The following is a 27,285-nucleotide window of genomic DNA, read 5'->3' on the forward strand; positions in this document are numbered from 1 at the left end:
TTCATCTGCTGCATTCCTACTGCTCTGCTGCTTTTGGTGCTTCCATTCTTGCATTCTACCCACTAGGTTCTCCTTTCAGTAAGTCAGATAGTTGTATTGATGGGTGATACTCCCTTTTATATGTGAGTCACACAGGATTGCCAGTATGCAAGAATTCAGCTGAGAAAGGGTTTGAGCTCATTTTGCAGTTGTAGTTGCAAGAAGTCCATGAGTACCAACACCTCTAGTGCCACTCCCTGTTCCTGCCAGAAAGCCTGTAATGTCTCTTCCAGCATATGGATTGTGGAGATGTTTTTGCCCAGCATGTCTGTCGTTGAACTCATATCCTTGATGGCATCCTTGAAGGGCTTCTAAACTTATTTATTATTTTTTATTTATTTTATTTATATTCCACTTTTCAGCCACATCAAAGTGGATTGCATTCAGATACTATAGATATTTCTCTATGACTTGTACAGCCTGCATCATGTATAACCAAATCCAGATACCCCAAAGGGTTATATATTGGTTTGGTGTCCCTTACTGCCCGGTGTGCAAATCATCAGATCCACTGGTAGCCCCCACTGCTCAATAATCTAGCTGTTTCTGCCACCAATTGTAATAAAATCTCCAGGAATAAACATCTGTTTCCAGTTTAGCTGTGAGTTCTCCATCATCCCAATTTATGATTACTAAGATATGGGCAAAAGTATGGATGTGGTCTATCACCAGGGTTTGCAGCACCCTGCTAGTATGCCTCTGCTAGTGCAGCTGCTTGATCCTGCCTCATCCAGCCACCTCAAGTGTGCCATCAGGGAGAGGTAAGCATGTGTAGCATTCTGGCTATTACAGATGTCACTGGTGAAATGGATACTGGGGCTACTCCCCTTCACCTGGGCTAACTGTGCTTGCATCAGGCATTGCACTGAGTGTACAGAGTAGGGTGTTACCTGCCTACTAAATGTTATTCTGGAAGGAACTTTGTAATTTGAGGCTAAGTTGTGCAACAGTTGCTTAAGTCCCATGTTCTCAACCAATTGCAGGAGCTGATCATCCAGGGCAATATTTTGTTTCAATGTTTCATGTCACCACTTGATCAACTCTATGGTGGCTTGCCACTGATTCAGGGAAGGAGGCTACTGGCCTGTCACCTCACTGTGAAAGAGACCTGGGAGTCAACTTGGGAGATACTGCTGTGTCTTTCCTGCTTCTGCTGCTTTGAATGCAGAACTGTGCCCCCAGACTAGCACCAACCTCCCCTGAAACTGTACCTTCCCTCTTCTGATGACTTTCAGCGGTAAATGCATTCTATAAAATGCTGATTCTTCATAACTGTAAAATGCTTCCACATCTCTGATGTTCTGTGGGATCCTTTCTCTGGGTCTTAGAGTGCTGCTGCTGCTAGGGCTGGGACTGAGAGTGGATGAGAAGTTAAAATACCAGAGGCATCTCATGCTCTCAACTGCCTGCTTTTCCTATGTGATGATCTTGGACCCAATAGGATCATTAACTGCCTATGGCTGCTCACTGGATATCACTCTAGTAACTAGGTTCTTCAAAACCTCAGCTACTAGCTTTCAATATCCCCTTCCTCTAAGTCTTCAAATCCCTCACATGATTCATCTGAATCATTAGGTTCTGAAAACATTTGCTGAAGACACTGGTCAGAATTGAACATGACTGTGCATGTTTGGTTGATGTCCTCCTATTCCTAGCATACCCCCACTGCTGCTGCTGCAATCCTCAACTGAATGTGACTTTTCTTTCCCTGCACCCTACTAACAGTGGAAATGGAAGCAGACAGTGACTGCTCCATCTTCCCAGCCAATCCCAAATCTCTTCACCCCATCTTTAAAAATATCCCTTCTGAGCTTGGTAGAAAGACTTATGGTCCTCATCCTATGTATCTCATCCCCGTCACTTCTACTTGAGCTGACCCCAGGTCTCCCTGAAGGAAGTGGCATCCATCTTCCTCTCCCATTGCCATATTTGCCTCTTGATGTCAGTGATATGATGGAATTTATTAAAACAGATCACTAGTGGGTACGGGCTTATAGTGTTCCAATGTTTGTGCATCTCAGAGACAGCAGCCAATCATTCACTTTTGTCAAAAGCAGAGCACATTGAGTCAACTGATGTTGCTTACTGAGTGCTGAGACAAAATTATTGTAAGAGTCACACGCTCAAGAATCAGTACACTGCCACACTGACTCTTTTCACAGAGAAATCAGGAGGCTGCGTCTAAGTCACTGAAGTACTGAAACACTCTACATGCTGTAAGAAACATGCAATCTGCCTGTGTCAGCTGTAGGTGTTTTACTCTGATGATACACACTGCAACCCTCTCAGAAGTATTACAGACTTTCTCCTGCTACTAGGTAGCACCCAAAGCCACAGCAAGGCAGTGTTAGGGAGTGACTTTAACAGCACACTTTGTTTCTTCTGTAAACTATTTTTAGTGATCTTGTTTTCAATGTAACTACTGAAGCAAAGAGCTTCATAATCTGTGCCTTCTCTCTCAGAAATCCAATAGGGGAATGACTGAACAAAACTGTGACTGCTCAATGTATTCTCAGTTTCAATTTCATCTAATAGGCAGAGTAGACTTGTTGAAAAAGGGCAGCAACAATGATTGGTCCTGCTCCTACTTTGTCATGCCCTTTTCTGTCTAACTTCCTCCAAACAAGACATTTCTTTGCTTCCCCTATAGACTTTAATGGAACTAAACTTAAATCAAATAAAGCAATGAATTTGATTTGTTTGCATATAAATATGGTTTTACCAAAAGTTGTTGGATCTGTTTGGCTAGGTAGAGATTTAAAATTAACTATAAACCAGTATTTTAATTTTGACAAATATCCCCTGTTCAGTCATCAAAATCTCTTGCAGCATTAGCAAAGGGTGAATATTAAAAAAAAACCTTTTTTTTTTTAAATTATTGTTAAAGAGGTTGAACATACTCAGGAAAGGCTCTGTGCTGTGCCAATATAAACTAAACCCTAACTGGATGACATGATTTTATGCAGGACAGAAGCTGATTCACTATTTTAAGTACAGAATTAAACTTTCTGTAGGATAGGAATGTAATTTAGTGAAGCGGAATGTAGTTTAGTAAGTAGTATGTATTATACATATAATTAAGGAACAACAACACCCAGTGGACTTTGTTATATAATTGTACTGTAGAATTCTTTATTAGAGGTGTGTGAATCTTTTGGAAAAAAAGTTTGACTACCCCATATAAAATTCTTAGTTTATGGAGCAGATTCTATCAAACGTTTTTGAAGTCACAGCAGCAGGAAAATTTAAAACTGATCATTAGAAAATCCAAAGTGGATCTGAGGAAATCCACTGTGGATTAATCAGATATGCCAGATCAGCTTTAGACTTCTTTCTAGCTCTAGTTTCCCTAGTAGGTTTGAAGAATATCTGCATTTCCCCATCAAACTTAAGTTTGAATTTCATCTGGTTCGAGTTTAATAATGAATTGTTCACATATCTATAGTTTTTTTTTTACCATCGACTTTATGCTTCTAGAGCTGTTTGTAGTTATAGTTTCCTGGGTTGTGGTAAACAGATTCCCAGGAGTAAAAGAACAGCAAGCAATTCTGGGTTTTGTATTATCTTGAACAAAATAGGCAACAATCATTTTTTGTCTTTGCATTTCCTCTATATAGTCTCCTCATTTTGTTGGCCAGCCCCATTCTGTCCAACTAGTACAGGATCAGTTTGCTCAGCACTTTACTCCTTACATGATCCCCTTGTAGATTTTGTCAGGAAACATAGCGTTTTCCTTATTTTTAACTCTTGATATTGGCACCCCTTACTTTTTATTCTTCTTTCATCACTAGTTTATTAACAAGGGACTGAGCCCTAGCTCTATCTAGGAACTAAGACTGTTATGGTGCAGCTTGAGGGTAGATCTGAAACGTATTTCTCTGGATTCTGCAAAGCTTACAAATAGCTTCATGTTCAATATCTCATGTATATATATTAAATTATCATCTTCCTAACAAACAAAACAAAAACAACCCCCCTCCCAAGAATCATGGTTCAGTGATAACCTTAATTTAAATTTCATTGCAATTGTAAAATACCTTTAAGTCCATATGAATAAATTCTGACTGATAGCAGAACCAGTTGCTTGCAATTTGGTGGTGCACATTACATAAAAGTTAAATCATTTTTTAAATTTTCAAATATGATCTTCCTGATTTTTTCCTAGCTAAACTTACTGAGTTAAGAATACAAATGTATTTAAAACTTTGGAGCTTAAAATGAATGCTACTTGGTTCATGATCCATGAGAAACGTTCTAGTCATGATGAACTAATTCTCAACAATTCAGTATTTAATAGATTTCTAAATGATCTTTTTAACTGTTATAACAAATATTTTTCAACTTCACAACTGTATTAAAAATATAACATTTTCAAAATTGGAATTAATTGTTCGAACTCTAAGTGGCGCTGTCCACCACAGGAAGTGCTGGCATACAATAGAATGATCATTTACCGCAGAAGCTTTTTGCTATAAGCGAGCTGACGGTGAACCAGTCTTCCTTCAGTATCAGAGGAAGTACAGTGATGATTACCTAGAGAGTGAACAAGAACCGACAATATTAAGCCACAGCTTAGAAAAATATAAGAGTTTGTGCTAAACTGAATTGGATTATACTGTTGGAATAATCTTGGCGAGCTGAGTCGGAAAGGACAAGAATGGATCTCGTTCTATTGCTCTGCTTGATTTTCTACACCGTGAATGGACAAATCGAGTACACTATTCCAGAAGAGACCGAGTACGGTAAATTTGTTGGGAATGTAGCAAAAGATTTAGGAATTGATGCAGCTACATTGATCTTGCGGAAATTTCGAATCATCTCCAGTTCAAGTAAGCAATATTTTAATGTGGATACATATACTGGGATTTTATCTGTTAATGAGCTCATCGACAGAGAGGAGATATGTGGTTTTAAAAGGTCATGTCTCCTCAATTATGAACTTGTGTTGGAAAATCCTCTTGAGCTACATAAATTGAGAGTTAAAATACTGGATATAAATGATAACTCCCCCCGCTTCCCTTTAAATGAGTATAGCTTAAATATAGCAGAATTTTTATCTGCTGGCGCTCGGTTTACGCTTCCCGACGCCCATGACCCAGATGAAGGTACCAACAGTGTTCAAACGTATACCATTAGTTCTAATGATCACTTCCGACTGGAAATACAAACCCTCAGGGATGGAAGTAAATATCCAGAACTGGTACTAGATAAAGCACTGGATAGGGAATTGCTGTCTACTCATCGCCTCGTAATCACTGCCATAGATGGTGGAGAACCACAGAGAAACGGCAACGCCCAGATCATTGTCACTGTCCTCGATACCAATGACAACGCCCCGGTGTTTGAAAATTCAGTGTACACGGCAACAGTAGCAGAAAACTCCCCCAAGGGTACCCTAGTGACACAGGTACACGCCACGGATTTGGACGAGGGTCAAAACGGAGAGGTTCTTTACGCCTTTAGAAGCAGCACGCCTCAGGAATTGCAAGACCTGTTCCTCATAGATGCCGAAACGGGAGAAATTCAAGTAAATGGGATTTTAGATGCCGAGGAATCTGTAGTCGAGATGTACATAGAAGCCCGAGATAAAGGTGCTTTTGGAATGTTCAGCACGGCCAAGGTGATTGTGCAAATTAGCGGTATAAACAATAACGCCCCAGAGGTAGTCATAACATCTCTTTCCAGTCCAGTTCCAGAAAATGCACTACCTGGAACTGTGATTGCCCTTCTCAGTATTGTGGATAAAGATCTAGAGGAAAACGGCCAGGTAACTTGCCAGATACCTGCTAACATTCCATTTCAGCTTAGATCTTCGTTCGACAATTATTATACTTTAGTTACTAATGGCTCTTTGGATCGCGAAGCGATTAGTCAATACAACATTACCGTTACTGCCACCGATCTTGGTTCCCCTCCGATTTCCGTTACTAAAGTTGTACGAATAGAAATTTCGGATGTGAACGACAATCCACCTCAATTTTCCAAACCATCGCTTGACGTTTTCATTACAGAAAACAACCCCCCTGGAGCATTACTTTGTATGGTATCTGCTTTTGATCCGGACTTGGGAACAAATGGCCACGTTTCATATACTCTAAGAGAAGGAGAGATTAATGGTATCTCCATTTTCAGTTATATAGCCTTAAACTCCGAACATGCGGGTATCTATGCAATGAGGTCCTTTGACTTTGAGGAGCTACAAGATCTTCAGTTTCAAATTGAAGCCAAAGACGGCGGTACACCAACCATGAGTACAATTTTAACTGTGAATATGTTTATTGTGGATCAGAATGACAACGCTCCTATTATCTTGTATCCTGCTACAAGAGATGGGTCGGTAGCAGTGGAAATAGTTCCTAGACAGGTGAACGCGGATTACCTAGTAACCAAAGTAGTAGCTCATGATGCAGACCGTGGACAGAATGCATGGCTATCTTTTCATATTGTGCAGTCCTCTGATTCCAGTTTATTTAAGATTTCACCAGCGACGGGAGAACTCAGAACTACCCGTTCCATACAATCTACAGATGCTATAAAGCAGAAACTGGTTATTCTCGTGAAAGACAGCGGAGAACCTGCAAAGTCCTCAACGGTCATTATCGGCATACTATTTGCTGACTCGATTCCTCAATCCCTTCCAAACTTTGACGACGTTCTGGAACCACAAGAAAAACTTACAAACTTGAATCTATATTTGATTATATCTTTGGCAAGCATTTCGTTAGTATTTCTTGGATTTTTAATCTTCCTTGTTTTCTTAAAAGTTTATCAATTTAGGACTAATTCCTACGCCACATACTGTCCTTTAGGTTGTTGTATTTTGGATGACTATGACAAGTATCAATCTAGTGTTCAGGTTCCACAGAATCCTCAGCTAATAACATCAGATCTTGTGGAAATAAATGGCGGCGGAACCCTTTCTGGCACCTGTCAATACAAAACATCTTTAGAACTTGGTCCTGGCAACAACAATTTATTACTAGTTCATGGAGAAAACAATTTTTCTGACTCGAGAAATCTTAAGAACTTACATTTTTCAAAGCTGTCTGTACAGGCACAGAAGACGAAAGAAGAGCAGTTTAATGTGATTCTTGTGGTAAGCAATATCTTGAAATTAACAGATATTTATACAAATGTTTTATGCGTTTCTTTTTACTATTTTGAAAAAACCTCAAAGACTTAAACTAACCTGTATAGCCTTTGACTTACAGTAAGTAAAACTGTTTAAAAATAGTGTATTCTAGCCATATTCAGGAACACTGGAAATCTTGTTTTCAAGAGATTCAGGTCCTCAAAACAGAATAGGAAAAGCCATAAATCTTACAAGTTCACAGATTCTTTTCATCTTTTAATGGTTTTGCAGGATGGATTTACTTAACTCTTCCTGTCATACTTAGATGTCATGCCTCATGGTTTTTCTCTTCTTATACATTAGTGCCATCACTGTACACAGTAGTGGATCAGATAGTTTACATGATTACATTATCTTTCTGAAGACGTGCCAATCTTAACAGGGTCATTCTTTAAACTGCGATGCGTCGTTATTGCGTCCTAACACACGCCATACCGACCGCATCGTGGTAGTACAATTTAAATCAGGGGAAAGGGAGGAGTGTGGATGGGGTTTGGGTGAGGTTATGGTCCATCAGCACTGTGGACAATAATGTTTTCCACATTATTGCTGGCAGTACCGTGGGAAATAACAACATCTTTTCTTGTGGTGCTATTGGAGTGAAAGTGTGCGGCCCAGCTACAACTACAGCAGGCAAAAATTTGTGGCCAGCTGTATACTTTTGCCCCTGCCCCTTTTTTTCCCATGGGCCATCATTCCGTTACATTTATAGCAGAATGATGAATCTTGGGGTTAGTTTTATCATGGGAATATTAAGCAATTTGCTCCTGGGATAACTAAGAGTCTAATTTACTAAAGGTTTTTTCTTATTGTCATAGAATGGAGAAAATGTCTTAATAAATAATGCACTAAACCTCCTTATTTCAGAAAAGGCAAATTTAAGCCTTATACAGATGTCATATACAGTCTTTTCTCCATGGCTAACTGTTCTTTCTCAGGGGATATGATACAGGCTTACAAAATCATGAGTGGGGTAGAACATATTAATATGGAATGGTTAGTTATTCTAGCAAACAATACTAGAACAAGTTTCTGGAAGACAGGCCCATAAAAAATTATTAACCAGATAGACTTGGATATTTCTACTTCACACTTCTGGGACTGAACAGCTGGGATTAGACTTTCCCATCTGTTGGAGTCTAGCAAGTAACACCAGCTGGAGCACTGATCACTTTCAGCAAGGCACCTCTTATGCTCTTATTTTAAGGATATGAAGACCTTTGTTGACTTGCAAGTTATCCACTGGCTCTCAACCACTAGAAAAATAGATTTAAGATTGTTGCTGCACATAATTCATAGGCAAGAAGAAATATTGACTCTATACTCTAAATTATAGTTTATTGCTTATTTGGATGTCTTAAGTCTCTTTTAATTTTTATTTGTTTTATTATTTATTTAAAAGTGTTTATATATCACTTTTACAAATATAATTTAATCAAAATGGTTTAAAATATCAAAACATAAAAAACACATTAAACAGAAACCATAAATAAAATAAACTAAGTAAAATAGAGCAATCATCATCATAAAAACTAACAAAAAACAATGTTACATTACTAAATAAAATTAAAAAAAAAATAAATAAAAATAATTTGAGATCAGGTGCCTAAGTACCACAAGAAAAAGGGGAGGGTAGGTGGGAAGGATAGAATGTAAATGACCGGGAGAGGAGGAGTCAGGTGGGGAGGGGGAGGAGTCAGCACAGCAAATAGCACCACCTTTTATGGTGGCACTATTTGTTTGAAAGGCTGCAGCCGGCCACACTGCAGCCAGCGAAATTGCACCGCTGCTGTGTGAACGGCTGCGGCCATTTGCAGGCCTACTCCCACTTCGCTCCCCCGCCCCCTTTTTCATGGGATTCATCATTCCGTGTGGAATGATGAATCCTGTCCTTAGATTGTGAGCCCTCTGGGGACAACAAAATAACTGCAGTACCTGAATGTAACTGGTTTTGAAGTGCTGAAAAGCAGAGCATAAAATAAATCTATCTTAGGGCCTCATTTACTAAGCATTTTTCCCATAGACACAGAATAAGAGAAAAGCCTTAGCAAATCAGGCCCTTAGATTGCTGAAATGTTGAATTGTTTTATGCTGGGATCTGAGCATGCTAATATCAACTTTATATACAGTATAGATCTGCAATATAGGGAGACACTATCTTTCTGGTTTAACACATTCATATCTTCTTCTTCTTTTTTATTTTTATTAATAAGGTTTTGAATAAACAACCAAGAAAATTTCTTGAACAGATCAATGCATAGAAAGATAATACAAAAAAACAAAACAAAACAAAGAGAGAGAGAGAGAGAGAAACAAAAGACAAGCACAGCCAAACTCTAGTACATTATCTCTAATGGGGAAACCACATAGAAAGGAGAAGAAAAAGATTATATGGAGAAAATGAATGGTCAAGGAAGCTTCAGGCATTATACCCTTAAATGAGCCTAATAATTCCCCAGGAGCAGGAATGAATCCATCTGATTATGATTGTCTCTTTCTCTGTCTGTCCCCCTGCCAATTCCCTCCCCCACCTCTTGTTAGTTATACTTTTTCCATTTGCATATCTGAAATAGTGTTGTGAGAAACACAGGCAGTTTCCCAAAACACAGATCAGGCTTTCTCTTGCAGTCCTAATTCTCTCACCACAGATTCTTCACACCTGGTACTTGCTTCTTCTATTCTCATAATTGTTGCAGTCATATGTCTGCTTGAGAACTCTGAATCCATTATGGCCTAACTAATACATTCTTAGCCAAAGTAGTCAGAATCAGGTTAAGTAATTTCATTACAGCTAGGTCAGATCAAGGTCCATTGAGCCCAGCTTCCTATCTCCAATCTAGGTCCACTGGAAAGGAAACTGTAGAACTAGGTGTCACAAAATGAAATTCCAGGGTGGTTGACTCAGAACCAACATCAGGAGATACTTTTTCATGGAGAGGGTGGTGGATGCCTGGAATGTCCTTCCAGAAGAGGTGGTGAGGATGAAAACAGTAAATGAATTCAAAAGAGCATGGATAAACACTGCAGATCCCTAAAGGCTAGAGGTTGGAAATTAAGAAAAAGGTGCACAGAGTGGCAATTACTACTCTTAACAGAAGGCATGGGGATTACTACCCTTAACCATTTAGCCTTGATGCTTTTAAGGCAACTTCAACATAGCTCTCTGCTTTGATGGTGGGCTAAAAAAAGGGGAATTGGATTCAGTCATCAGCCAATGTTGGGCTCCGACTTTTATGGTCTGGGGTACTAATATGCAGACATTAGGGAAAAAGCACAGGTCTGTTTCTATGGCCAAGTCCAAAAGCAAAGCATGTTCAAGCAGCATTGTCTGAATTATCAAGAAGGCTGCTCACTCCGTAAAAATGTTGCTAGCAGTAATTTTGTTATGGGTATGATAGTTGCTTGATTTTCATTGTAAATATTACTACACTTAACATAAGGCTTGGGAGCAATCTGCACAGAGCTTTAAGGTAACCTGCACTGAGCGGCAGTTACTACTATAAGAAACATGCTGGGCAGACTGGATGGACCAATTTCTGCCATCATTACTATGTTACTATGTAAGTACCTGGCAGATCCCTTAAAATAGATCTAATTCCAGTTATTTGCTCCCAGGAATAGCAATAACTTTCTTTAGTCTACTTGGCTAATAATGTGTTATGGCCTTTTCCTCCAGGAACTTGTATAAATGTCTTTTTTGCTCCAATATGCTACTTACCTTCATCATGTACCCTGGCAATAGATTCCACATTTTGATAATTCACTGAATGAAAAAGTAATTTCTACGATTTGTTTTGAATCTGCTGGGTGCTAGTTTCATGGAGTGTCCTTTTGTTTTAGTATTATTTGAAAGGATAAATAACTCTCCTTTATTTACCTGTTCTACCCCACTCATGATTTTATAAATTTATATTACATCCCTTCTTAGCTATCTCTTTTCCAAGCTGAAAAGCCATAGGCTGCATAGCCTTTTATCATAGGAGAGATCTTTCATCCCCTTTATCATTTTTGTTGCTCTTCTCTATGCCTCTTCTAGGGGATGATATAGTAAGACCCATGCTGAAATCAGCACCATTTTTCAGTGAATATTATTTTTTAGTGCACACAGCAAAAGCAAGTGGCTCCATGGGATGCAATAAGGGGACAGAATGCAAATAAGATATGTGCAAAATAAAACAGTAGAAGAGCAAATACATGCAGAAAGCTGTGGGAAAAACATGCACTAATTTATAGGTGTTAATAAAAAATGTTGCAGAGTTCAAACATGGGCAAGTGATCAAAGACAACAAAATATGAAAAGTACACATGGTACATTGTTTAGAAGTGAAAGGTAACTTCACTTTGAGTTCTTTTGAGATCAGGGAATGCATTGTACATTGTCCATATGATAAAGTGCCCATTGGTTCCTTGCATATGTCATTAATATGGTAAAAGGCAAACATGTAATTAGAAATATTTACATTTGGCATGGCTTATTCTGAAATATATTCTGAGATATATGCAGTGCTGCACTCAAGTATGTAGCAGAGTTAGCATGACCTATATATCTCAAACCACACACTTTTACTTAACCCCTGCCCCGACCCAGGTGCTAAAACACCCGCTTAAAAAACCCCAAGGTAACTGAGCTCCCTGTTCATATGGTTCCCTGTATTACCTGTGAATAGATAATTGCCTCCTTTATATGCCATTTGCATGCACTTGTGCAAAACCTGCTGCAGGTTTTTAAGTGGGTTTGTGTCTGTGTTTTTCCGCACTGAGCACAGTATTACATATGCGCGGAAGATCAGTGCAGAAAACCACATGCAATTATGCATGCAAAAAGCTGTGGCAGGTTTTGTGCAGCTTATTATATCTGTCCCCTAGTTCCACTATGTCTTTCTTGAGATGGGGTGATCAGAACTGCACACAATACTCAAGGTGTAATTGCATCATGGATTTTGCCAGAGGCAATATCATATTTTCCATTTTATTCTCCATTCCATTTTGGATTATTCTTAACATGCTATTTACCATTTTGACTTCTGCCATGCACTGAGCGGAGAATTTCAATGTATTGTTCACAAGGACGTCAAGATGCTTTTTCTGGGTGGTGACTTCCAATACAGAACTCAGCATCGTGTACCTGTAGTTAGGAGTAATATTCTTTGTGTGCAGCACTTTGCACTTTTCCACATTAAATTTCATCTACCATTCAGTTGCACAATCTTCTAGCTTCACAAGGTCCTTTTGCAGTTCCTCGCAATCCACTGCTGTGTTAACAAAATTGAATCATTTGGTGTAATCTGAAAATTTGATCACCTCACTCACTGTTCCCTTTTTTTATACTTTATTTTTAATGGTATTTCAAATAACAAAATAGAAAAACTTTGTACAGAAACAAAAGGATTGATAATAGCACAACAACAAAAGAAAAGATAAGAACATTTTATCCAAATATTTAATCCCCTGCATAAAAGAAATTAGATGAGGGGGAGGGGAGAAATACAGGAGACTATGAAGAAATAAAATAAAGCAAGGACACTCGCCAGATATATTCTGCTAGATCAAATCCAAGAATTTATTGGTTCCCTAAGGGAGTAGGAGAAGATGTTAACATCTTGCGAGCCTTAATAAATGATTTCAATTGATCTGGAGAAAAAAAAAATGAAAACTCTCCGAACGATACTTGACAAAACATTTATAGGGATAATGAAAAACAAATGAGGATCCCAAAGACAAGGTATCCTTTCTGAGGGCCAAGAAAACCTTTCTTCCTTCCTTCCTGTGTCAGCCTTGAAAGATAGGGAAAAAGTCTCAGTTTTTGTCCCAGAAAATCCACATTTAAATTTTGAAAATCTGCTGCTATCCCTTTACTTAAATCAGCTTAAATCAGCTTCAGAGAAAACTAATAGAGTAGTTCTTTCAATTGCTTCTGGACCAGACATTTCCAAGAAGCCCGATACATTTAGGAAAGAAACTACAGGAGCATTTTGGCCAAACATAGCATTAGACTGGGGAGAGGGAGGCAAACTCCCCCCCCCCCCCCCAGCTTATTCACCGAAGGGAGCATCTCTGGAGCCAGATGTAAAGTTTCTACTAAATATTTTTTAAAGGTAATCCAGGGGAGTTCACCCATGATTTCAGGAAAATTCAAAATGCAAAGTCTGAGCCTTTTGCAGAACTCTCCAGTGATTCAGTCCTTCGAGACATTGCTCCGTGATCCTGCAAAATAGCAGTTTCAGCCCCCATGCACTTTCCCCAAGTCATTTAGTTTAATCTGTTAGTTGTTGCATACGCTCCTGAACCTGTAGCTCAAGCCTGTAAACCCGGGGCTCCAATTTTAAAGTAAGAGAGTCCATTTTCCTAGCTGATGCACACAGAATCTGGCCAAACTTGGCCATCGTTTCCCATAAGGAATCCAGAGTCATTTCCTCCGGCTTATTTAGGAACTGGGGGAACGCACCAGCAGAAAAGCTTTCCCCAGAAGAAACAGCAGCCTTAGCAGGAAAACCACCCAACGGAGCTTCCAGTGCTCAGCAAGCTGTCTCTGCATTGCTGTGAGTCATCTGCAGTTCTTGCAGAAATCAAACAGACAACGATGCCTCCTCAGCCCCCTACTGCACAGACAACAGAGGGGCATCGGTGCAGCTTCCTGGGAGGAGACACATTTGGTTGGCGGCAGACACTCTTGTGGCCAGGGTCTGAGGGAAACCTCCTCTCCCAGCAGAGCTAATGCTCCTTCATCAATCCCAGCAACAGGGAACTGGCCTCCGGACAAAGGAGAAATCTGGGAAGCAAAAGATGTTAACATTTGCTAATGAAGTAGGTGAGTCAGCTTGGTGGAGAAAACTCTCATCTTTCCCCCCCTTTTTTTTTGAGTCATTTAGGAAAAAATATAGGTAATTTCATAAGACAGCAAATATCAGCATCCTCCTCTCATGGTCATCTTGCTCCTTCCCCACTTGTTCCTTTTTCCAGATCATTTAAGAATATGTTAAAAGCATAGGTCCCAGTACCAATCCCTGTGGTACTCCAGTAATGACCATTCTCCTCTGGGAAAACTGACCATTCATCCTACCTTATAACCAGTTACTAATCCACTATAGAACACGGCCTCCTATCCTATGACTTTATAATTTCCTGAAGAGTCTCTCATGGGGGACTTTGTCACATGCCTTCTGAAAGTCCAAATGCTCTATAGCAACCAATATCAATATGTTTATTTACACCTTCAGAAATTCCGAAAGTTTGTTGACAAGACTTCCCCTTGCTAAATCATGTTGACTCCTTCCCATTGAGCTGTGTTTATCTCTATGGACAGTGATTTTATTTTAAAGAATGGCTTCTACCATTTTGCTGGGCACCAATGTCACGTTCAGCAGTCTATAGTTTCCTGATCACCCCTGGACTGCTTTATAAAAATTGGCATCACATTAGCCGTCTTCCAGGAATCATGGCTGTTTTTAATGAAAAGTTATAGTTTACTTGTAACAGGTCAACACATTTATTTTTTAGTTTTTTTAGAACTCGAGGTAGATGCCATCGGGTCCTGGTAATTTGTTACGCTTAGTTCGTACAACTGATCTTTTACAAGCACTGATCTTTTACAAGCACTTCATTGTCACAGATATTTGTTTTAATTGTTCAGAATCCAGGAATTGGGCTTAAACTTTGCCAGGTAGCATTGACTATATACCCAGATATATTTAACCTTAAACAGGTATATTCAAATTATATAGCCGGTTAAGTGGCTGCAATAGGAAAAAGAAAATATGTGTGAGTCTGCAAGCCCAATTCCTCACCCTGTTAAAAAAGTAAAACTAATATAGGCCACAGTGCACAAACCCTCTCCCTTAAGCTCCTTTTCAGAATTTGGAAGGATGGGAATATTTGTCTGGCTGATAGACCCGCAGCCATATTTTAACTTTTAGGGAGGGATGGAAAAGGAGAAGGGGGTTCAGACACTATAGACCACATTAGTTTTACATTTTTAGTGGGGTGGGGGTTAAGGAATTGGGCATGTAGGCCTAAACAGATTTTTGCCCTATTGCAGCCTCTTAACCAGTTAAGGTTAGTTTTCTGGGTACACATACCTGGAGATCTTTGAATCTAAATGGTTATTCAATCATAGACAGATAGGTTTTAATGTAATCTGGGCATCATTACCCAGATAACTTTAGGTAAGTAAATTCACTATTATATTTATCCCACTGAATATCCCTGTGCGACAGGGTATACACAAGAAAACTCCAGCTAGAGATCCAGGCCAGTCCACCTTAAACCTCAGACAATAGAGAATCCTGGTCTGGGAGGAGGCTCCTGGGAAGGTGTACATCTAGCCAGGCCCAGGAGGGAACAGGAGAAAACTTAGGAAAGGCCAGAGTGAGAGAGTGTCTTTGTTTATAAGCTGCAAAGATATGCAGCCTTGTTTTTCTATTCTGAATTAATAAAAGTTCATGAATATCCAGCCAGAGCCGAGCCTGTGCCTATTCTCTGGCCATTCTGACTGCACACAGTGCCACATATGGTGTGAGTTTGGGGATCTCTGAGCTAAGCTTGCACAGCCAGAAATCCCCTCCAAACAGAAGAATTTTTTTTTCTTTTTCCTGTTTCCTGAGGACCAGAGAATGGCTTCCTGGGAGAGGGATTTAAACCAGCTAAAAAGAATAGCTCTGCCTGCAGAGAGGGAATTAATAGTAAATTAATGCCAAACAGGCAGGGTTTGGTTTTCAAGAGAAAGAAAAGAAAGGGGGAGAAACCTTGTGCAAGTGCTTGTGAGCAGTGCAGAGCCTTTCATGGATTCATTGAGCAACCAGGACCAATAAGCCAACATGCAGCAGGTCCTGGTGGAAGGCCAGCAGCAGCTCCAGAAAAGTCATTCAAAATGTATGTGAAGAAACACTTCATCTAGCTGCAAGCTGCTACAACTCAGGGGAATCTGCTACCTCCCATCCTGTTTAAGATGAAGGCAGGGGGCATGCCGGAGATATTTCTGAGAAACTTTGAAAGACTGCCAGCATGATGGGTTGGCCAGAAGTTAACACACCTGGCAAATTTGCTCATAGGCAGAAGCCAAGCTGCCTTTCAAGTGGTCAATGTGCAGGAAAAGGCCACCTATGTGGAAGAAAAGATCAGCATCCTCGAAAGGGCAGGATATCCTTCAGAAACCTTCTGACAAGAACTCTGGCAGGGCATGATACAGCCTAGGGAAAGTCCCAAAACCTATTCCACCAACTGAAAGATGCCAGATGGAAATGGCTGCTGCTCAAGGCAAAGACTAGAGTTGAGGTAGCCAATGAGGTGCTTCTGGAACAGTTCCTAGATGGGCTTGACTGGCTCATGCGAAATTGGATCTGTTGGCACCCCAGACTCACTTTGGAAAAAGCATTAGAAGTGGCAGTCACCTTCCACCAGGCCCAATTGATTCCTGACATGGTGTGGAGGCTGGAAATCAGCCTACACCGGCCCCATGGCACAGTAATGAGAGCAGAGGACTCCAGCAATGGCCCTCTGAAGTGAACAGTTCTGGATCTGAGCCCAGTAGACAGGCCATACCCTTTCCTGCTTGCTTCAACTGTAGAAGGAGAGGTCACTTGGCCAGAGACTGTCAATATGGATAGCAACATGGATATCAACATAGATATCAACATGGTGACACAGCCGACACTAGAGACTAAAGTCCACATGGACACAGGAAAGTTTCCAAAGCAAGGTTGATCCTCAAATCAAAAGAAAAAGGGAATCTTGGAGGGACTGGTACAAACCAGTAACAAGGTTACAGATATTTTATCTTGTGTGTCCTTTGTGCGGGGAATGGATATGAGGGAGAACACTGCCCATATGGAGAAAAAGAAAATGGAGAGCCCATGGGAAGTATAGGGAAAGTTAAAAAGGAACCAGCCCCATGAGCACGTTCCAGCTGTAAGACAGAGGACCATTCAGATGAAGAGTGCTTATGGCTTGAAGAAGGAAGAGGTTGTGGAGAGCAGCCCCCAGAATGAGAACAAAATGTGGAATGCAAATGGGCAAACACTCACAAAACTACAAAGCTGTAACTTGGTGGATATTCTACATAAGGAACTTAAGAAATTTATGATCTAGTTGAAGCTGGATAAAGTTCCCATCCAAGCCCTGGTAGACTCAGGGTTCAGTAACACATTTGTTTGTAAGGACTTGATCAAGAGAGAGGATATCAACGAGAAGAAGAAGAAGGTGATGTTGATCTGTCTACAGAAGTCAGCAGGACAAACTGTTATGGGAAGCAGGAGTATTTCCCGTGATCCCTCACCTGGATTTAGTGCATGATTGTCCCCAGTTTAAAACCCTGTGGGGTCAGTTTATGGGCAGTCAAGCCTGATTGGAACAGCAGGCACCCCTGAAAAGTGAAACAGGGGTCTTCTTAGGAATATACCCCTAGTAAGAGCAAGTGCTCAACCTAAGAAGATTGAGCTGAAGGGAGGATGTATGAAGGGGTATATACACAAGAAACCCCAGAATACTTTAAAGGACCAGATTCAGGGATCTGGCATATTCTACCTTAAGCTTCAGCCAATAGGGAATCCTGGTCCAGGTGGAGGACCTTGGGAAACAAGGAATTTTAGGAAAGGCTCAGACCGAGAGACTGTAAGTTGTGATACTGCTTCTTTATTTATAAGCTGCGAAGATGTACAGAGTGATTTTTCTGTTGTGAATGAATAAAGGTTTATCAGTATCCAGCCAGAGCCTAGCCTATATCTATTCTCTGTACATGGAGCCACAGCCTGACAATTTATCCAGCTAACTTTAGCCTGATAAGTTGCCTGTTAGCGTTTCTTCCATATTTTCTCGTATTCTGATAGAGTTTTTGTCTTCACCACCTCCTCAGAGATGCTGTTGAATTTTTGTACCTCCCTTTCTGCAGAGAAATATTTCCTGACACTACCCCTTTCATCCTCATCCCATGAAACCTCATTCCAGAGCCTCCTTTCCACTGAACGAGGCCTGCCTCCTATAGTAGGGAGAGAATGATACTATTATAATGGTGGAAAGATTTAAATACATTACCTAATTTACAAAAAGGTTAATAAGGTTATCAGAAATAAATGTATTGTCAAATAGGGTTGTACAGAGGAAAAAGTTTTGTTTCAATTCATTGTGTCTGTGTGCTGTGTTGTGTGTACTAGTGTTGACTAACTCCACACACAAAAAAAATTGTTAAACACTAACATCATCAAAAAGACTGGCAACCTGGTATGACTTTTCTTTTTATTATCTCAGTGTGCATTGGCTGCTCACCACACTGGTCAGTGACAATAATAATCACTACTTCTAGCACTGCTGCAACTGCCTTCACACTGTTTCCCACCCCAACCCTACTCCAGTGCAAAGAAAAATCAACAGTGCCTTGCCTCTGGCATAATAAGAGTGAGAAGGTCATCTATAAACATAAACCGGTTTATGTTTTGTTCACAAGCTAAGTACCTTTTCAACCCATTTATGCTCACGTACACATTATTAGCTATTTGGATTTTGAGAGGCACATAAGACACTTATTCACTTTAATGACTAATTGGACAAAGGTTAAGTTTGTTGTTTAAGTGCAACAAAAATTTCTAAAAAATAAATTAAAGTGGACTCTTGCAAATGAGCAGCTCTCATGTTATGAGCTGACGGCGTTGGTCCTACAAAATTTAAAAAAATTGAATTTCAGTTAACATTGTTCCCTGCTGTTCCAGGGAAGTATGCGCCAGTAGCTGTCTGTCACGCATGACTTGCTTCTGCTCCGGAGGAGCAGTAAGTAATAAAATAAAAAATTTAGGGAAAGGTAGGTTAGGTTTAGGGGGTGGGGAGGAGAGGGGAAGAGGGAGGAAGTGTAGATAGGGGGATAGGGAAATTCCCTCCCAGTCCGCAACCAGCACACCTATGCGCGTGGCCATCCAAGTTTATAACATGTGCACACGAGCATGCGCATGTTATAAAATTCAATAATAGAAGAATCCACAATGTCAGGAAACAACCAATATAGACTATGAATCAAATATTCCTGAAGTAAATGAAGGGTGGGAAACCCAATGAGACCTCATATATTGCGTGCCCAATGTTTAGGCTTTATGAGAGCTTATAGTGGCGCAAGCTTCTCCTATGGTGTAATCATAGGTCTCAATGAGCTGAATTTAACGGGACGCTTGTGAACCACAGCTGTCCCAATTAATGCACTAATGGTCTCAAAAGTGCTGGAAAAGTTGTACTTAACTTGCAACTTCAAAAACAACGTCAAGTTGACAGGAGCTGGTGATAGAGATGGTGAAGTCCGACTTCTTTCCGACACGTCGTGTTTCGGAGGGGAAATCTCCTTCCTCAGGGGGTCGGACACCGCTGTTTCCTGCTTTAGTCTCTTGCCAAAAATGCTTGACTTACTACGGATGAAAATGAAGAAAGCACAAAGGAAATAGTGCATATAGAGTCCCACCACAAAATTATGATAGCAGTATCAATGGGAAGAGCACTCACTGTATGTGGTACGCTGACTTGAATTGCTGTCCTAACCGGCGTCTTTATTACGCTCTATGGGTGGAACGACATACAATGAAAATACTCCCTTTAAAGTTGGTGAAAACTACTTGCCTTAAGTCCATGTACTCTACCTTGTCAGAATGCTGAAGTCAATCGCTGTGCTGTAGATGTACTATCGGCAGCGTGCGGTTCAAGAACGCCGGCGTTCTTGAACGCTGCCGCACGCTGCCGCACGCTGCCGATAGTACATCTACAGCACAGCGATTGACTTCAGCATTCTGACAAGGTAGAGTACATGGACTTAAGGCAAGTAGTTTTCACCAACTTTAAAGGGAGTATTTTCATTGTATGTCGTTCCACCCATAGAGCGTAATAAAGACGCCGGTTAGGACAGCAATTCAAGTCAGCGTACCACATACAGTGAGTGCTCTTCCCATTGATACTGCTATCGTAATTTTGTGGTGGGACTCTATATGCACTATCTCCTTTGTGCTTTCTTCATTTTCATCCGTAGTAAGTCAAGCATTTTTGGCAAGAGACTAAAGCAGGAAACAGCGGTGTCCGACCCCCTGAGGAAGGTTTCCCCTCCGAAACACGACGTGTCGGAAAGAAGTCTGACTTCACCATCTCTATCACCAGCTCCTGTCAACTTGACGTTGTTTTTGAAGTTGCAAGTTAAGTACAACTTTTCCAGCACTTTTGAGACCATTAGTGCATTAATTGGGACAGCTGTGGTTCACAAGCGTCCCGTTAAATTCAGCTCATTGAGACCTATGATTACACCATAGGAGAAGCTTGCACCACTATAAGCTCTCATAAAGCCTAAACATTGGGCACGCAATATATGAGGTCTCATTGGGTTTCCCACCCTTCATTTACTTCAGGAATATTTGATTCATAGTCCATGTTATAAAATTGGCATGTTCATGTGTGTGCACTGGGAACCACGAGCACATGGATGGCCGCATTCTGCTTTGAAAATCTACCCTATAGTATTTATGTAGTTAGGTTACTAAAATCATTAGTAAGTTTTTTATATTTTCATTTGTCTGGATCTAATCCATAACTTGCTTTTTAATTGCATGCGATAAGAAGAGGGGTGTGTTTATGGTAATAGCTTATTTATCATGAAGTGCACTATCTTAGTGCTTCGCATAGGTATTACCGCAGAGTGCAAAAAAGTTATCGCATTTTGCGGTAAGTGCCACAATTGTCGTAATTCCTACCTACAACCACGGGGGGGAGAGAAAGAGAGAGAGAGAGAGTAGTTAGGTATTTATATCTCTACAGAAGGCCCACCTAGTTACTCAAGGTGAGGTTTAGGTATTAGTGTAGGGGTTAGGGGCCAGTTTGACATTCAGAGTGAGACGTATGAACAGAACAGTTCACTCTTGTGAAGATTTGATGTCCTTCAAAGTGAGGAAACTCACCCAAAGATGAGATTTGTACAGTGTTCTCTCAATCTAGCTTGATGGCCTCTCTACCTGGATAACATCAAGCTAGGTTGAAAGAACACTGTACAAATCTCATCTTTGGGTGAGTTTCCTCACTCTGAAGGACAAGAATGTACTGTTCTGTTCGTACGTCTCACTCTGAATGTCAAAGTGGCCCCTAACCCATATACTAATACCTAAACCTCACCTTGAGTAATTAGGTGGGCCTCCTATAGAGGTATAAATACCTAACTACTATGAGGGTCTTTTAGCTTCTCTCTCTCTCTCTCCCCACTCTCCCCTCTCCCCCCCAGCTTAAAACAGTGCAATAAAGCCATGTTGCACAGCTTAATGAAAAAGGTGTAGTTATTTCCCACATTAAAACTGTGCAATATGGCTTTGCAAATTGTGAAGCCAGAAATCCTGCCCCCAAACTCCACCCCTTTTCTAAATTAGCATTACACCATGCATTACGGTGCTTTTTCCACGCGAAAAGCCCATAATATGGCTTGGAAAATAAACCCCTTTATTTGATAATCAGTAAATCTGGAAACATGATTATATAGTGTTAAACAGACATACTGTATGTAAAAGAAGTGCATTACAAGCTTCATGGTGTTTCAAATGACAACTGAAATTCACATTTTTCAGTTTCTTCAATTGAGGAAGCTAATCTGATTCTCAGTTTCTTCTAGCTATCAGTTTCAGTGAGTGATTTCTCAACATCATTGATAATTGTATTTTGCTCCATTAACTAATGATTGCATGGCCCACTAGACTAAAAGGATAAACAACCTTATTAATAAGAACCCCCATGTATCAAAGCTTGTGTTCACATAGAATTATAGTGTCCAAGGGTTGCTTATATATGAAAATGTCAAACATATTTTCTCTCATGATATTCTTATATTTTATTTAGAGCTGCAGATGCTGGCCAATGTGCAGCTGGACATTTATGCTTAGGTCTAATTTTCCCTCCCTCCATCCCTTCTAATTACACTTTCTTGTTTTTATCGTTCTCTTTCTCCTTCCCCCATCTCTCCTTTATTGTTGATTCCTGAAAAATCTAACTAGAGCTATATAAAGTTTGATTATTTCTTATTTTGTAATGTCAGTCTAATGTTGGTAGGAAATATATGAGAAAATGATATTTGTGAGAGAATAATTACTCTGGGAAGTAAGCCTGCGTTCTTACATGCCATTAGGAAAAACTAAACATATAGGAATGAAGCAATTTATCAGCGTTTATTATGACAAGAACAAAAGAGATATTTGGTAATTTTCCTGGGAAAATGACAAGGTTGTTTTTTTTCCACTGATTTCTTTTGTTTTTGTTCTTGTCATAATAAATGCTGATAAATTCCTGGGAAAAATAAAATTAAAGCTAAAAACAAAAGTTCCCATGTACAAGTTAGTGTATGCTATGATAATGCCTTTTATTATGAAAGAATATTGCCATACATATATTTTGGCAAGAGGAAGACCCTAAGACAAGAACATTGAGACTAAACTTTGCCCCTTTATTATACAAGGTGCCAGAGATAGCTTAGAGTAAGACAAATTCAAGGAAAATCTAATTTTTACCTGACTCATATTCTAATTAGTGAACTAAGTGGGCTGGTAATGTCATTTAAGTTGGAGGTCAGATCTAGATTAGAGGCATCACTTCCATTCCTTGTTAAAACAGGGCTCCATTGGGGTCTCTGAGAGAGTATCAGGGAATGCATTACATGTAACAGAGGTCATGAAAAATAAAAATAAAACAGAAGTGTGCATGATTAACTGTTTATTTATAAGGAGAATATTCATGTTGTGGTAAAGGGAGGGAAACTTGTAAATTTTACAACAGCAGAGGTGGCCTTAGGTGTAAAACTGCTGAGAATCTCTGGTTTATAATATCATAATGCCATTTAACTCCATAATGATGTTGTTTTACAGTAAATCACTGGGGCTAAGAGAAAGACACAGAGAGCAGACATGCCAGATCTTTATAGTGGAAATATAATGTATTGAAGTGAGAGCCTAGTGATCAGAATGAGGAGGAATATATCTCCTGAAATCAGGGAGAATAATTTTCAAAGATCTCCATATGGGCACACAGAGATCTACTAGAGTATTTTGTAAGCTGAGTGTATCTGGTCCATGCAGATTATAAAATATGAGTATGTCCATCCCCAACATTCACACGTATGTTTCAGTATACATGAATATTTGTAATGCATTAAAGTGCATACTTCACTACCTATTTTATAAACATATGGATGTATATTTTATGCAGAAAAAATGTAACTTGTTCATGTAAAATTCTGATTAAATGCAAAAGTAGATACATTTTTTAAAAAAGTGCGCATAATTGAAATCACCAGTTTGCTGATCCTGCCACCAATTCCCCAAGTCCATCTCCAATTTTATCAAAACCCTTCTAGTACTTCACTTTGAACTGAATTCATCCAAAGCTCCCACCCTAAAACAGCAGATAATAGATGAGTCTGATACCAGTTGGGCTAGTTATTTAGCAGGTATAAAATTGCATGAATGAGTTGCCTTCTGTATTCATATAAATCTCTTATAAAAGAGCAATTTGTGCGTGTACATTTTGGCCCCACCCTGGAATGCCCCTAGACCAGTGATGGCGAACCTATGACATACATGTCAAAGGTGGCACACCATGATGTTTTGGGTGATACGCCAGTTTTCACCAACACCTGACCAAATTAAAGGATCCCTGTAATCCCTTGCAATCAACACCAAGCCCTGCAGCAGCTGTGGTAGAGCGGGAGCCTCCCTCGAGGCTCTCTGCTCATTTCTCTTGCTTTTCCCACCGCTTCATAGGCTTCTGCTTCTCTTCAGTCCGCCCCCCCATGGCTGGGATCGAGTCTGCATTTTTGTCTCTTTTCTTTTCCCCGCAGCATCACTGATAGCCAAGGGACTGCTCCATCATCCCCTCACCACCTCAATGGTGGGAAATACTCTTGTGGCCTTCCCTCACACCAGCCCCGACTCCTTCTCTGCTGTGGAAAGGAACAGCAGAGTGTGATGGAGTCACTATGCTGGCCCAGGGAGGAAGGTTAAATTCCCCAGGAACTAAAAGCCCCAGGGAAGAAATTTTAAGAGGGAAGGAAAAAAGCAGGAGACAGGGAACTAAGTAGCCACACAGGTTCCTTCCACAGTAATAAAGAGACAAGAGACACAAGTGTGGAAGGATAAGGGTGGAGCCCCGGGAACCAATCCCTGGCTACTGGGGGAGGGCGAAGCAGAGGGTTGAGCCTCGTGAACCAATCCCTGGCCTCTAGAGGAGGAGTCTCCTCCCTATAAAACCGAGCCTCAGCCAGAACAGTTACAGTTTTCCTCTGTAGGAGGATGGATTGGGACCTTGCTACCTGTTGTTTTGTAGGACTTTGTTATTGGAAGCTGCCTCTGCAGGAGAAAGAAGGACAGCAACCGTGGTGCCAGGGAAGGTGAGCGTGTGGGTTCAAAATCTTCCCTATGTTTTTAAATTTGTTTTTGCTAATGAACTGTTGCTAAAACTGCCATGTGGGTGGAGGTACCTCTGGGGAAAATGGTAGAGACCAGAGATATGAGGGAGGTGGCAGAGAGGCCAGCAGGGCTGGACTTTAAATTCCTTGCTGGCCTGTTGTGGGACCCTTTTGTTTTGCTGGGACTTGTGGCATGGAGAGAAGAGGACCGTGAAATAAAGACTGAGCTTCAAGGGCAGAAGTCAAACTCAGTACCCAGTGAGGGCTGGAGTCCCACCAAGGGAACCAGTGGAGAAATTTATAATTGAATGCCTTTGGACTTTTGATGTGCCTGGGAGTGTTCTTAGCCAGGTAATCAGTCCGGGGAAAAAGAGCAGTGGAGTCTATCAGCCGGATGATGGCTGACACAGACCTCCTGCTGCTACCTCACCACAAGCTGAAGGTTTCTCACTGATTTCTGTGGATGGCTGCCCCCCTTATGTTGGGGCTGTGGCAAAAAAATAAGTCTCTCCCACCCATCCTGCATCAGGCCTTTCTGCCCACTTTGTCCCACACTAGCTGATCCCTCCTGACCACCAATGTAAGTACATTTTTTATATATATTTAAAGGTTGCGTAAGAGGAGAGAGAGTGGGAGTGGTCAAGGGAGCGTGTTTGCATGTGTGTGTATTTGTCAGAGAGTGTGAGGAAGCATGTGTGTATATGTCAGCAGGTGCGGGGAAAGCGTATGTGTGTGTGCTAGTGGGTAAAAGGGAGCATGTGTGTGTATGTTTTGCATAATTTCTGTTTTCATCTTGTTTGATTAATGTGCTGCATGAAACTGTTTTTAATAATGAATCTATTTTTTTCATTAGTTTGTTTTACTTTTTCATTTTTGTAATTATTTGACTTTTTTAATATAATACATAGCACCAGGCATGATGGCACTGTATTTTTTTTTCATAAATAAATGAATATGTAAAGAATTTTGTCTGTTTTGCTTGGGGGGAGGGGGGAGTGTGTGTGACACACCAGCAGAGTCAAGTTAGGCATTTTCCAAATTTTTGACACGCTGACCCTAAAGGTTCACCATCACTGCCTTAGACTGTCCTTTTTTTTGCCCAGATGAAAGTGCTTCTGAAACTGAAAATCTGTGCATTCTTTCCATGTTAATAAAATTACATGTACATTAATAGGGGCTACTTTTGTGCATATATGCTAATTTTACATGCATATTTCATTTGAAAATTAACTTGTAAGATTCCAGTTTTTTAAACCTATATGTGATACATCATTTAGGTGCACAAGTGGATGTGCAGAGATTAATACTTGAATTTAATAAATTGTGTATTGGGAGCCACACAGTTTGCAAAATCCTTTATAATTTAACTGTGAAAATATACATGTATGTTTCAATATATAAATATATTTACAATGCAAGAAAATGCATATTTTCTCTACCCATTTTATAAACATACATACATATATATTACACGCAAAATAATTCTGATACCCTGAGGTGAATAATCAGTAGGCTGTTTAGTGGGCAAGTGACTTGTCCCATATATTTAGCAGGATGAACATGTAGACAGATAACTAAGAAATCAAAATGGTTATGTTTGAATATAGCTGTTTAAGTTTCTTAGGTATCCAGGTATTGTGTAGGTTATACTGACAGAGGTTGCACTGGAGAAAGCAGGGAGTGGATAAGATCAGATCCTGCTACCAACAGTGTGTTTTTTTTTTTGTTTCAGGAGGAATGAGGGGAGTGTTAGAGTGTTTTGAAAAGATTTTCCTATAAAGCTATCATTACGGCACTGTGAAATTGCATTGATCAAACTTATAAAACTATTCAAGGTTGCTGACATATCAGAATATTGTTATGTTTGAACTTGGTTTGTGGGCCCTTGGGTCGTGGAGAGAGCTGACTCCACCCACAGGACTCCACCCACAGGGTCGTGGAGAGTTCCCCTGTAGGAACTCTCCACGACAGGCAGGGTCTCAGCAGTGATGGACACAGAAGTCAGAGAATATTTATTATACAGCAAAGAGAAACCCGAGGAGCAGGTTTGTAACTCAGTCCTGGAATAAGAAGATATGGGATGGATTCTCCAATAGTGGTCTGCAAGGCGGAGTAACCCGGGGAATGCTTGCTTCTTGATAAGCCTTGTGAGTGGTAGCTCCGGTAGTGGTCCATAGTGCAGGGTAGGCCGGAGGCAGATGTGGGTAACTGGTACAAGACAGCGTGAATCCGGTAGTGGTCCGTAGAGCAGCGTAACCCGGAAAGTGCTTTCTTCTTAGTATACCTTGTGCGTTGTAGCTCCGGAAGTGGTCCGCAGCGCGGGGTAGGCCGGAGGTAGGTGTTGGTAACTGGTACAAACAGCATGGCTCCAGTAGTGGTTCACAGAGCAGGGTAACCCAAGGATCCACACAGCAAGGCAGACGTGGTAATGTAGAGTAGGTCTTGTACTCACTATGCAGTAGAGAGTTCGTAGTAGCAGCACCGGAGACCCGATGCAAAAGAGAAGGAACATCTGCAAGGCAGATAAGGCTCTCCGAGGAGGGGATAGCCCTGAGTGCAGCAAGGCCCCCAAGGAGCGGGTACCTGAGTCACTCACTCTGGAATGCAGGAACAGCGAGGCAAGGTGTCTCCGAGGAAGGAATTGAGCAAGATGGAATCCTTGCTAATTCATAGGTAGGAAAGTCCAGTAGGCTTAAATACACGTAGGCAGTGATGTCATGTGGAGGGGATG

The 27,285-nt window shown here is 40.6% G+C and overlaps 2 protein-coding genes across 2 annotated transcripts in view; both read left to right on the plus strand.

Moving 5' to 3' along the window:
• LOC115079713 (protocadherin alpha-5-like) overlaps positions 1-27,285 on the plus strand; it is a 120,231-nt gene that overhangs the window by 23,677 nt on the left and 69,269 nt on the right. The gene's annotated exons all lie outside the window — the stretch shown is intronic.
• LOC115080038 (protocadherin alpha-C1-like) lies at positions 4,697-7,222 on the plus strand. Its single transcript, XM_029584064.1, has one exon. The coding sequence runs from the start codon at positions 4,697-4,699 to the stop codon at positions 7,220-7,222; it is 2,526 nt and encodes an 841-aa protein (XP_029439924.1).

This window comes from Rhinatrema bivittatum, chromosome 18 (genome assembly GCF_901001135.1).
Source record: "Rhinatrema bivittatum chromosome 18, aRhiBiv1.1, whole genome shotgun sequence".
In the NCBI taxonomy this organism is placed as follows: Eukaryota; Metazoa; Chordata; class Amphibia; order Gymnophiona; family Rhinatrematidae; genus Rhinatrema; species Rhinatrema bivittatum.